The sequence below is a fragment of the Grampus griseus genome (assembly GCF_964374135.1).
Source record: "Grampus griseus genome assembly, chromosome: 11".
NCBI lineage: Eukaryota > Metazoa > Chordata > Mammalia > Artiodactyla > Delphinidae > Grampus > Grampus griseus.
In genome coordinates, this window is record NC_139005.1 from 1,898,924 (window position 1) to 1,913,001 (window position 14,078).

General features: G+C 38.1%; 1 protein-coding gene across 2 annotated transcripts in view; it reads right to left on the reverse strand.

The window, feature by feature from the left end:
* Positions 1-14,078, reverse strand: part of ERC1 (ELKS/RAB6-interacting/CAST family member 1) — a 394,109-nt gene that overhangs the window by 170,402 nt on the left and 209,629 nt on the right. For both annotated transcript variants that reach the window (XM_082665275.1, XM_082665274.1), the window contains one exon: positions 7,305-7,465. In XM_082665275.1, the coding sequence (XP_082521401.1) occupies positions 7,305-7,465 (161 nt within the window). The remainder of the gene's footprint in view (positions 1-7,304; positions 7,466-14,078) is intronic.

Genomic DNA, 14,078 nt, shown 5'->3' on the forward strand with positions numbered 1-14,078 from the left:
GTAGGTCAAAGTATTATTAACCCGGTTTACAACTAGCTCAAAATGTGAACACATTCTTTGCTACAAAGAGCATCTTATAATACCCTTTTACTCAGAATCTTCAGCCAGGAAAAGCTTATGATTAAGTAAATGGATTACTATTTCCACATACAAAGTTTGAGGGAAGTTTTATCCATTTACAGAATGAGTAAATACCTTTATGGTACTCTGAGGGACACAGAGAATGAAGATCCTGAAAGGAAAAGATTTTTTTTTTTAATCCCAAACTGAAAAACCCTCTCATAATGGTATATTATGTAAAAAATTTTCTTAAAATGAGTATTGCAATTAGCTTAAGGCATTAGGTTACCTACCTGGAATAGTTGTCCCTTTAACTGTTTCAATTGTATTAAAACAAAGGGACTAGGGTTCATCCTACACCTCCAGTAGAGAAAAAAATAAAAAGATAAGTAAGAAGTAGGACAATAATCCCACTCCTTTCCCCTTTAGGAAAAAGAGGATGACCTATATTCTTAATTTCATCCCTGCACAAGCGAGGACATTCTTGCACACAAACCATATACTGAGGGGGGAAAGACAGAATTGTAAAAACTGGAAAAGAGAGGGACTTTGGGGCCTTTATCTGAAAAGTTCAGCTCTTTACTTAGAGATTACCACAGCCATTTAAGACATTTTAAATGAAAAAAATGATTAGGAAGCATGATTTCTTCAGGAAAGTGGTTTTTCTGTTTGGAATTTACATCTGGCCTTAAATGGCTAAAAGGTAGAATGGATTTAGGATTAAGGGAGGAGAACGGGCGAGGGATATTAGGGTTGTTTGTAAATGATTCTAATTCAGGTCACAAGAAAATAAAACGATTTGAGAAAAACATTTGAAATATTCGTGCCTCATCTCGTGAGAAGCTGAGCATCACGGTCACCATTTAGGAGCAGGGAGAGGTAAGGAACTCAAATACTGTACTGTAAATACTGTAATTACTGTACTTAATTAACCCATCTCCATCACTGTCCATAACAACTCAGAGCCCCACCTAAACTCTTAGTTCTGATGAGAAAAGATGTTTGACAGTTGATACCACACATTCTGTGAAGTAGGACTCATGAGAGAGCTGGATGTGAGGGTAGAAAAAGAGGGGACAGAATTAAAGAGTTAACCAAGGCTAGGAAGGAAGTCCCCAAGTCAAGAGTTAGAAACTTTTCTTTATAATTTTAATTAGGACCAGTCCCACTAGTGTTATTTATTGCTATACTATACAGCATACTTTGCTTTCTTTTTCAACTCAAGTGTAGGAAATTTTCATAAGAATTTATGTGATTTCCCACAAAATATTTAAAGCGCAGTATTTCAGGCCACTGTGAAAAATGCTTCCAACTCCACTAAAAGTCCTTTGTCATATGTCCAATGACTCAAACAAAGGCACTTGGTGGAAGTAGACATAAGTGTGGCTTTGCAAAATGTATACATGTTCTAGTTCTTACGTATCTTAAAAGGCATTTCAATTTGTCACTAGCATATAATTTGCACAACTATTATCAATTTTGTGGTTAATTTGGAAGCCTGTCATAGATACCCAAGTGGGATTTTATTTTTTAATGTCAGCAAATCTACAATAAATTTTTAAATGAAATTCTACAGAATATTGGGAGATAAAATAATTTAAAATACAGTCTCATTTTAATTATTCAAAGTAAATCATATTGATCACCTAACTATACTAACCCCAAGTAGCCTGAACTTTTCCCAGTAACCATTCTCTACAGCTTCCTTAATTCCAAGCATACTGCATTTTTCTCTCAAATTAAAAGGCAAGTATTTTTTAAACGCCAGAATTCAGATTACATTACTGAACTCTTCTTAGGTACATATGAAAATTTATTTTACGTGGGTGGGAAGTCAGATCTTTCTGTAGCCAGAAGTCATCTCACGAGTATATAACGTGGCCCACAGCGCTTTGGACTTCTCTGGCAACTTTATTAATGGGACGCTATTTATCACACAGCTCTAGATTCTCAAAGAAACCAAACAGCGATTCCACCACCACCTTCCGAAACAAACCGATTCTCAGTATAGTCAACTGCATAGTTTGATCAAAGTTTACTCAAAATGAAACGTGAGTCTTTTGAGCTGTATTCATAGTGCGAACACAGGGCGAGGCTGCAGTAGGACTCTGAATGCAGGGCAGTGGAGAATGAATCAGCTCATCTAGAAATCCTGATAGTGAAGCTCGTGACCTGAACTGATACTCAGAATTTATTAAGGTTGTTATTTTATTACTTTCCTCCCTCTCCCGTTCATCCCTTCTTTCTTAGTCAAAGAGGTTAACATAAAAGTGAAGTAAAAAAACAGTGATTAACAAAACCACAGCACGAGGAGAAGAACCAACATGAGATCTGCCAATGAAAATGTCCCTTCTCCCCAGGGCCAGCCAAGCAACTCGAGTGCTTCTTCTGAGACACTGGCAGGTTACCAGGTGAACAGCTCCACATCTCCCCAGACTCATGGCCGTCTGTCTGTAACAGACACTCAGAAATTACAATTATAAATACTAGGGTTAGAAGAGAACTATCAGGGCACTCCTTTTGGCTTGACTAGTTCAGGATTATTCCAGAAAACTAGACTATCCTGGTGCTTTGCTGAAGGACTGTCTCTACAAATAGGCCAGCCATCCTTCCTTCAGGGAAGACTTTTCTTATTCCAGATTCAGCCACACATGTTTCAGGCTCTTGTGCACACTGCATTCCCTTCATACTTCTTCTGCATTTCAAATTCTCTGGTTATAGTAAACAAGTCCTTTTAACTTGTTCAGTTATTATTAACAAAACAATGAACACATGTAAAATATGGTGGGTCCTGCCATAACTACAGAAGGAAGAATCTTTTTGTCATTGCCAACAGCCACAGATAGGATATTACCTTTCTTCTTTTACATTTTGCTCAAATACTTTTCTGATTTCCTGCAAACTGTTGCCAGTAAGTACACGCAGCAAGCTAACAATACCCACTACTAAGGGCTTCCTATGCCAGGCACTGCTCTCAGTCCCGTATAGCAACCATTTCTTATCCTACTGTGATGAAGATGCTATGAAGCTGGGACAATCATCATTGCCATTTTACAAATAAGGAGACTGAAGCACAAGAAGACTAAAGAACTTGCTGAAGACACAGAGCTCATGAGGGGCAGAGTTAGACTCCAGATTCAGGCTCTCTCATTCCAGGAAGTATGCTCTCACTATTTGCCACAAGTAATTAGATGCAGATACCATGCAGAACTCCTTGGGGGGAGTGAACTCCTTGCAAACTGACAATGAACGAAGCAAATTCTGAGCAAAGTTGTAGAACTGAGACACTCCCAACCCAGGACAGATGATTAGCAGAAACTGTTCAACATATGGCGAGGAGTCCAGAACATAGCAGAAGAAAGTCTATTCCCTTGGTCAGCTATGCAGCGAAAAGGAATCAAAAGTTTACTGTATCAGAACCCGCAATATGTCATTCATAGTGTTTTGTGTATAATTATGCTTAGGTTAATTGTACAGCTGTTGTTGTTTTTTTTTGTGGTACGCGGGCCTCTCACTGCCGTGGCCCCTCCTGCCGTGGAGCATAGGCTCCGGACGCGCAGGCCCAGCAGCCATGGCCCACGGGACTAGCCGCTCCGTGGCACGCGGGATCCTCCCGGACCAGGGCACAAACCTGCACCCCCCGCACCGGCAGGCGGACTCCCATCCACTGTGCCACCAGGGAAGCCCAATTGTACAGCTTTTGATTGAGGTTTTATGAATTATTACTTAATATTTGTATGCCAAACTTTAAAAAATTAAACTATAGTTGATTTACAATATTATGTTAGTTTCCAGTGTACAGCATAGTGATTCAATATTTTTGTTTGTTTGTTTTGAGTTTTTGTTTTTGCAGTACACGGGCCTCTCACTGTTGTGGTCTCTCCCGTTGTGGAGCACAGGCTCCGAACGTGCAGGCTCAGCGGCCATGGCTCACGGGCCCAGCCGCTCCACAGCATGTGGGATCTTCCCGGACCGGGGCACAAACTCGTGTCCCCTGCATCGGCAGGTGGACTCTCAACCACTGCACCACCAGGGAAGCCCATGATTCAATATTTTCATACATTATACTTCGTTTAAAATTTTCACAAAATAATGGCTATATTTCCCTGTGCTGTACAATTAATTGCTGTAGCTAATCTCCAAAATATACAAACAGCTCATACAGCTCAATATCAAAAAACAAACCACCCAATCAAAAAATGGGCAGAAGATCTAAATAGACATTTCTCCAAAGAAGACACACAGATGGCCAAAAGGCACATGACAAAATGCTCAACATCGCTAATTATTAGAGAAATGCAAATCAAAACAACAATGAGATATCACCTCACATCAGTAAGAATGGCCATCATCAAAAAAAATCTACAAACAATAAATGCTGAAGAGGGCGTGGAGAAAAGGGAACCTTCTTACACTGATGGTGGGAATGTAAACTGATACAGCCACTATGGAGAACAGTATGGAGGTTCCTTAAGAAACTAAAAATAGAGTTACCATATAGTCCAGCAATCCCACTCCTGGGCATATATCCAGAGAAAACCATAATTCAAAAAGATACATGCAACTCAGTGTTCATTGCAGCTCTATTACAATAGCCAAGACATGGAAGTAACCTAAATGTCCATCAACAGATGAATGGATAAAGAAGATATGTTTTATATATTTATACATATATATGTATACACACACACACACACTCACACACACTGGAATATTATTCAGCCATAAAAAGGAATGAAATAATGCCATTTGCAGCAACATGCATGGACCTAGAGATAATCATACTAAGTGAAGTAATCCGGACAGAGAAAGACAAATATCATGATATCACTTACATGTGGAACCTAAAAAAAAAAAAAAAAAAAAAAAAAAGATACAAATGAACTTATATACAAAACAGAAATAGACCCACAGACATAGAAAACAAACTTATGGTTACCAAAGGAGAAAAGAGAGTGGAGGAGGGATACATTAGGAGTTTGGGATTAGCCACCACTCTCAACAGCATGTTTGGATAGACGATTTGGCCTGAAGTGCTTAATTTGTTAAAAGAAAGGTATTAAACAACCATTTTATTAAGATATGAAAATGAGAGGCAACGACAAGGAGAAATTTAAGTGCAAATTAAAGCAAGGACTACTTTAAAAACTAAGTCAGTAAATCTGCAGGACAAAAATCTTGTAGAAAATCTAAGAACAGCATGATGCTGTAGTAGTATCTCCGGAGCAGATGAGGAAGGTGATTTAAGACACAGGTCACCTGTCAGAGCCAGGTTTTAACACCTTATTTCTAGAACTTTTATTCAATGTTTATTCATCAAATTTCTATACCACTTGTAAATTCTCTGAATACTTTAATTACTTATCCCGTGCTTTAGTGTGTGAGTGCTTGATCTTACCAAAAACAGTTTTGCAAATCACAGTATTTTTCTGAAATGTAGTCTCTAACCTGGGTTGGCAAGGGAAGTCCATAAGAAAGTTTAGCACTGTGGTTCCAAAAATAGTAATAATAAAACAAAAAAATCACACGCAATCCCCTTTTAATGGTTTAAAGTCAAGCATTCTTTAAAAAGTTCTTTCATATCTTTTCAAAGTCCTAATAATAAAGGAAAATTCCTTTACAAATCCACCACAGTTTTGCTATGGACACTTGAACTGAGTGGGAAAGATCTGACAAGTCGAGTCAAGATACTGGTACACAGAGAAAACGAAACAATACTCCTATCCCGTTGCTTTAGCAGGGCCTGTTTGTGCTTAGGAGTATCGCATCGATACCTTGTATTCCCGAATATTATATCCATCCTTCTTCTATGTTCTTATCATCAGTGATAAAACCTTGTCTTAAACTGCTTCTACTAACCTGGTCGTAAGAAGCAAACTTTCTCATCATGATACTCAGAACCCTAAATTCTCCCCGTTCTCCCTGCGTATCAACCTATTTCTGGCTCCAGTTATCTGTCACTTCTGAGAGCACATCACCTGTAATACTTTTCTAAAAGATCAGGCTCTCTTAACCTCCCACTGTGTCCTAACAGTCCATAAGCACAGGGGACACCCCGACATTTGTTTCCTCAACTCCTGGGCTGCCGTCATGATAACAAAACAATCATGCCCCATGAAAATTCATGCCGAGGTGTCATGGCAAGATCCTCTGCTACTTTGTAATTCTCATATTCAACATTTATTGATAGTTCAAAGTAGCAGGAGAGGGGATGTTAGCTTCAAGCACTGGCTGGGCTCAGAAAGACTGTTTACTTTAGGTCAGAGAGAGTGCGTATTTATTGCAGAGAAGAAGGAACTAACAGAAAGTGAGCAAAGATTATGTGAAAGAAAATTAATGGAGACAGATTGCAGAGGAGGGAACCAGAGCTTAAATCTGTGATAGAAACAAGAAGGGAGCTTGGTGAAGGAGAGACGGTATCTCCTCTGAGTCAGAAGAGAAGACGACAAAAACACAGGTAACTGCTGAGGTGATGAAGGTAACCGAGGGGTCCCAGCATAGACTTGGTTTCAGGAAAATGAGAGCAGGACAATTACATAGGGGTGGGGATCGGAGTGATGGAGAAAGTACTAAGGGACTTAAAAAAGAGACATACTTGTTATGAAGAGAAGGAAACCAGAACTTTTCAAAGTCACAGAGGAGAAAAAGAAACAGCTGTATTATGCAGAGCAGATATATACAGCCTTCACAACAGACTATCTCAAGGAAGCTGCAAGATGCCTGGGAAGTAGGAAAATGATGTAAAGAAAGGTTCTGCTAAAAGTGACAATTCTGTAAAAGCTGACTGGAGAGCGTGGCAAATATTAATGGTTAAATATGGGGGATGGGTATGAGGAGGTTCATTATACTATTCTCTACTTTTGTGTACCTTTGGAAATGTTTATAATAAAACATGTTTTTAAAAATTGCCTAGCCATCGTGTGTCCTCAGGAGCAATGGTTATCTTCCTCAGAAAGCTCAACAACTTGCCAGAACTTTCCAGAAGGTTTTAGGAATTTCAGAGACACAGTTGCATACGGATACATACACTCTAGAGGACTGCAAAATTCAGTGACAGGGAGGCAAAAAAAGTTTCCATTTGACCAGGATTTGTCCCAAATTTGTTCTAAGGAGTGAGAAACACAAGTGAGCATTAAAATTAGGCTAAGTGGGTCAGGCGTGACAAACAGGGCCAGAAGATGAAAGCGATGAGGACAAGTATTTCTACTAAGCATACGCCTGAAGACCAATATTATAGAACTTACTTCATCTCCAGAACTTCCTCTAAGTGTTTTCTTCTCTCGGCCCGAAGGTTGGTCAAATGAGTCTCCTTCTCTGCCAGCGACTGCTGAGTGCAGGACAGCTTCGCCTTCATGGACTCCAGCTCCTGCTTTACCTTCTCCATGGCCATCAGCAACTCCTCCACCTACGATCAACACACAAAGGTCAGAAACTGAGCATCTGGGCCAGGTATAGTCAGAGGAGCTGGGCAGTGGGCAACGCCTGGGTCCACAAAATTGAAGACACACCCATCAAAAATTCTGTACTCTCGCAGGATCAGACATAAATGGCAGTTAAAGAAATACATCTTTCATCTTCCCTCCACTATAATTCTTCTCAGTTTAGGTCCAAAAAACCCTCATTTTCTTTTTGACAAATGTAAGGGCATCAGAAGTAACACTGTGCCAGAAACAATCCCTTCTAAGGAATTTATTTGGAAACAGTCCAGAAACTTCCATGGAAATAACAATATAATGCAGATAAAAATATAAGGAACAAAATCATAATAAATATTTCTAGAAGGATTTTAGGAAATAAAAGCCATAAACTTGACTAATACCAGATGCAGAATAAACATAAATGAGTCATTTTTATTCGTTCAAACTAAGATTCTTCTGTTTATACCATTACAAAGAATTTCTTGTTAAAGAAACAGCTAGAATTCAATCGGATAATTTCCTGCTCTAAAGCTAGGTAGGTAGAGATTTTTTGAGGAAGGCAGGAAGAAAAAAAATATATGACCAGATAGAGAAGAGACAGAATGCTTTTAAAAGACCTGTAAAGGACTTCCGTGGTGGCGCAGTGGTTAAGAATCTGCCTGCCAATGCAGGGGACACAGGTTCGGGCCCTGGTCTGGGAAGATCCCACATGCCGTGGGGCAACTAAGCCCATGCACCACAACTACTGAGCCTGTACTCTAGAGCCTGTGAGCCACAACTACTGAGCCCACGTGCCACAACTACTGAATCCCACGGGCCTAGAGCCCATGCTCCACAACAAGAAAAGCCACTGCAATGAGAAGCCCGCGCACCGCAACGACGGGTAGCCCCCACTCACCACAAATAGAAAAAGCCCACGTGTAGCAATGAAGACCCAACACAGACAAAAAATATAAATAAATAAATAAATAAATTTATTTTAAAATAACTAAATAAAATAAAAGACCTGTAAAAACATGAGAGAAAGAAGACAGAATGCTAAAACACAAGAAACTAAGAGAGCAAGTTCTGTACTTTATCAGTTATTTCCACTTACTCCGGGTGGTTCCAAAATCAGATTTAAATGAACACGTTCATCTTAATTCAGAGGCGAAAAGATGTTGCCAAAATATCTGTTATTACCTAAAAACAACCTCAACCAGAAAATCAAACAGCCAAGTATACCAATCACAAGAGTTTACAGTCAGTTCGCTACTTGACAAGAAATAATCTTGGTTATAATCCTTTCCAGAGGTAGAGGTGAGTGTAGGTAGATGGACTGGTAACAGCTGTTAAAAAGTTACACTTAGTTTTTTGGCACCTGAATTATTTTACTTTGGATATCTTCTCGGAAGTGATCAAGTTAATGCTCTCAGCTAAACAGCCTCCTGACAGTCCCAGTTGCTGTGAGATTTTTTCTTATTATGCAGATCTCTTTGGATATGTATTCACATATCAGCAAGCTTTACAAGAACATACAACTGCCTGCCTTTTTGAAAACTGTCAATAAGGATGATTCTACGTTATCAGTTTAATTCATATAAAATCTTAGCAAAAACTAGATTAAATTATGCCCCAAGGTATACTCTTACAACACAAAATCAGCCATCAACAGCATCATTTATAGAAGGTCTAATAAATAGTGAGATGTGTCCACCTTTTATGAACTTAAGCGTATCTCACAACATCTCCCTCCCATCCTGTCCTTCACTGCTCCAGGCAAGCAACGGTGTCAGTTTCTTACATAACTTGAAGAGATATCTTATACATACACAAGCAAGCATGTATAAACTATTCCTCCTTTTCCTATACAAAGGTAAGCCCACGCTATACATACTCTTATGCATCTAAAGTTTTTAGTAAATATTTATTGAAATACAGCGTAAATAAAGAAAAATATACAAAAGTTATAAATGTATAACCTAAAGAATTCTAAGTGAACAAACCCATATAAAGAGCACAGACCAATAACCAGAACATTACCATCACCCCAACCCCCCATACCCCTTTTCTAGACTAAGAGTGACCACTATTCTACCAGTCCAGATTAGCTTTGTCTGTCTGTTTTAACCTTGTACAAATGCAATTACACAGAATTTGAAGCACAGGCCCCGGTGTTATAGCTGTGACCTTCATCTACGTTGCTGGGAAAGGCCGCAGCTCCGTAATTCTCGTAACTATGATAGTCCACTGTGCAAAAAGAGCAAAATTTACTGAAAGCACTTTTGATAAACAGACGTTTTACATTTTAATGGCATTTAACAAAATCTTTCCTTTATACATGTTTATGTTCAGAGCTTTTTGTATAATGAACATGACAATTTTGTCAACCTCAAGGTCACGAGGATATTATCCTTTCTTCGAAATCCTTTCTTGGACTATACATTCACATTTAAATATATAACGTATATGCAACTGATTTTTTAATATGGTGTAATGGTCAGACTCATTTTTATCAACATGGATATCCAATAGGCTCAGCACTGAGAACGGTAGAAGGACTTCACAGTCATGGTAGGAAGGTACTTTGGGCCTACTTGGCAAAAGATCAGAAATTACTTAAAGACAACTTATAAATTATAGGAAAAATAATTTAACAATGTTTTATATTGCACATAACCACCTTTAAATTTCATAAATGATCCATCTGAAATATCATATGCACTGATAAAAGGTGTATGTATATATTCTAGAGCTAAGAGCAAAACACACACTTACATACTCACGACCCAGTAGCTTTTGTTAAGTGCAATTATCCAACTGTATTCTCTGACTCTCCTGTGATAGGTAATCGCTATTCTTAATTTGTGTACTTATTTCCTTGCATTTCTTTATTTTTACCTCTGATGCATATATTCCAAAATAAATCACTACTCAGTTTTATCAGTTTATGAACACTGAAAAAATGGTATTACTGACTTTATTTCATCCAAAATTATGTTTACTCATGCATATAAAAGAAGGGCCCACCATAGGAGTATAACCCGGATCTAAGAGCAAAACGCACACCTACGTCCTCACCACTCCAGAGGTAAAAGCAATGACAGTCAACAGCACTGAGGACCACAGCTCTAAGGTTACGGTTTCTCACTAAACTGAATGGGCTCCTTGGAAAAATTACTGATTCCAGATTAGGAGGCAGAAATATACAGAAGATGGACTTTGCACATGCAGTGCCAAAAAAACAAGAGAAAATAAGGATCATGACACAGAAACTCTGATAAAATCAGAAAAAACACAGCCGAAGAAAGAAAAAAAGAAAGCTTAGAGGAATACCCCTTATGGCTATAGATGCAAAAAATACTATAAAATCAAAGCCAGCAAGATATAAAAATTGAGATTTATCCCAAGAATGCAAGGTTGGTTTAACATATAAAATAAATGTAATAAATCATATTAATAAAATACATGGCAAAAACCACATGATCATTTCAAAAGATATAGAAAAAGCATCTGACAATTTCCAAAACCCTTTCATGATAAAAATATTCAAGAAACTAGGAATAGAGGAGAACTTCCTCAAGCCAATAAATGGCATCTATGAAAAACTTTTAGTGATGAAAGACTGCATGCTTTCCCTCTAAGACCAAGAACAAGACCAGGATGTCTGTTCTCACCACTTCTGTTTAATATTGTACTAGAGATGATAGCCAGTAAAAAGTAAGCTGCAAAAAATTTAAAGGCATCCATATTGGAAAGGAAGACATACAATTTTCTCTAGCTGAAGATGATATAATCTTATAAAGAGAATAATCCTAAGGAATCCGTCTTAAAAAGTAAACAAATAGGGGCTTCCCTGGTGGTGCAGTAGTTGAGAATCCACCTGCCAACGCAGGGGACATGGGTTCGAGCCCTGGTCCGGGAAGATCCCACATGCCGCGGAGCAACTAAGCCCGTGCGTCACAAATACTGAGCCTGCACTCTAGAGCCCGCGAGTCACAACTACTGAGCCCGTGTGCTGCAATTACTGAAGCCCACATGCCTAGAGCCCATGCTCCACAAGAAAAGCCACCGCAATGAGACGGCCGTGCACCACAACAAAGAGTAGCCCCCACTCGCTGCAACTACAGAAAGCCCATGCGCAGCAACAAAGACCCAACACAGCCAAAAATAAATAATTTTGTGTGTGTGTGTGTAGTACGCGGGCCTCTCACTGTTGTGGCCTCTCCCGTTGCAGAGCACAGGCTCCGGACGCGCAGGCTCAGCGGCCATGGCTCACGGGCCCAGCCGCTCCGTGGCATGTGGGATCTTCGCGGACCAGGGCACGAACCCATGTCCCCTGCATCGGCAGGCGGACACTCAACCACTGCGCCACCAGGGAAGCCCAATAAATTTTTAAAAAAGTAAACAAATAAGTATACAAAGGTTACAGGATACAAGATCAATACACAAAAATCAACTGTATATCGATACACAGACAATGAACATTCCAAAAATGAAAGTAAGAAGACGATTCCATTTAATATAGCATAAAAAAGAAGGAAACACCTAGGTATAAATTTAGCAAAAAAAAAAAGAGCAAGGTTTCTGTTGAAAACTATAAAAGGTTGCTAAAAGAAATTAAAGATTTAAATAAATAGAAAGACAACATGTTCATGGATTGAAAGATGTAATATTAAGATGGCAATACTCTCCAAACTGATCTACAGGTTCAACAAAATCCCTATAAAAGCTCTCTTTTTCCCAGAAACTGACAAGCTGACCCTAAAACTCATATGGAAATGAAAGACAGCTAAAATAAGTAATCTGGGGGTGGGGGGAAAGAGGACTCATACTTCTTGACTTCAAAACTTACTACAGAGTTTCAGGATGGTACTGGCATAAGGATGGACAAAGAGACCAATGGAAAAGAACTGAGAATCCAGAGATAAACCCTAACTTTTATGGTAAACTAATTTTTGACACAAGAGTGTCAAGGCAATTCAATGAGGGAAGAATATTCTTTTGATTGAAAGGTGCTTGGACAACTGGCCTATTGCTTTACATTTTAAAGTTCCCATGCCATTAACTTCTTAGCGAAAATGAGTCACTTGTCTTATAGAATGACCCACATTTTGGATTCAGTTGACTGTTTTTTTTAATGATACTATTTATGGTGTTCCTCTGGTCCTCATGTTTCTTGTAAACTGAAAGTAACAGGTAAAGGCTTCATGAGATTTGGGTTTGTTTGGTCTTTCTGATAACAGTACTCCATAGGCAAGGTGTGTACATCATATTATATCACATAATGACTGTCTCACTTTTAGCAATAACACTGATCAGTGTCTCAGAACCATTTATTGAAAAATCCATTCTATCTTCACCTTTGACATCCATCCAGTATCCCCGTAAACATGGATATGTTTCTATGCTTTCTATTATGATCCACTGGTTTGCCTATTCCTACACCAAAACCACATTATTTTAATTATTATAGCTTTATAAGGTTTGACATCTAAGAGAAATGGTGTTCTCTTTTCAAGAGCATCTTAGCTATTTTTGAATTTCTGCAAAAAATATTTCCTGAGTCTAGCATAATCCGGGCACTGTTCTACAACAGTTCATGGAAGAGATATATGGAAGAGATGTATATTTAGGACTTTAATATCTTTCAGAAAAGATTTATAATTTCCCCCATAATGATCTTGAACATTCTAATAATACTTATTCCTTGGAACTTTATACTTTTTTAAATGCTATATTAAATATTATCTTTTTTTAAAAATGTAATTTTCATTTTGGTGCAGGCTATAGAAATGCCACTGATTTCTATAAACTTACACTGTATCTAGTGTCTACTTAAATAGTCTTTATGGACTTTTTCTCTACTATGTAGACAAACATTCATATCTTAATGGTAGTTTTCTCGCTTACCTTCCAATCCTTATAGTATTTATTTCTTTTACTTGCCTTACTGCAGAGCCCAGAAAGTCTACAAAGATGTTGACAGCACGTACTCTGTCTCATTTGTGATCATAAATAGAATACTTTAAAAGTTTTATCCATAAGTAAGTAGTATAATTTTTAATAGCTGTCCTTTGACAGGTTAAGGAAATTCCCGTCTACTACTAGCTAGTTAAGAATTTTTTTAAATTATAAATTAATATAAAGTTTCTGCATTTCTTGAGAGGATTATATGACTTTTCTCCTATCACATTTCAATGTGGTAGACTACAGTAAGTAGTCTTCTAATGAAACCACTATTAAAATCCTGGAATGAACCTCACTCCTTCAAGCATATCTTTCCTCTTCACACACACTCACCTTGGACTCCAGCGATATTTTGTTCAGGAATTTCTGTATTTATGTTCGTGCTTGAGACAGGCCTAAACTTTTACTTTCCTGTATTAACTCTGTCAAGTTTTGATATGAAGTTATGCTGGCCTTATAAAATATGTCCCTCTTTTTTATTTTTCTGGAATTGTTTCTATAAGATTGAAATGATTTGTTCCTTGTATGTTTATTAAAAATCACCAATATAACTCTCTGGGCTTGAAATTTGTGGGAAAAAATTTTATTACCAACTCTTTTTTTTTCTTTCAGGTTTTCTTTTTCATATTTAGCTAGCTTTGCTGAGTTTCA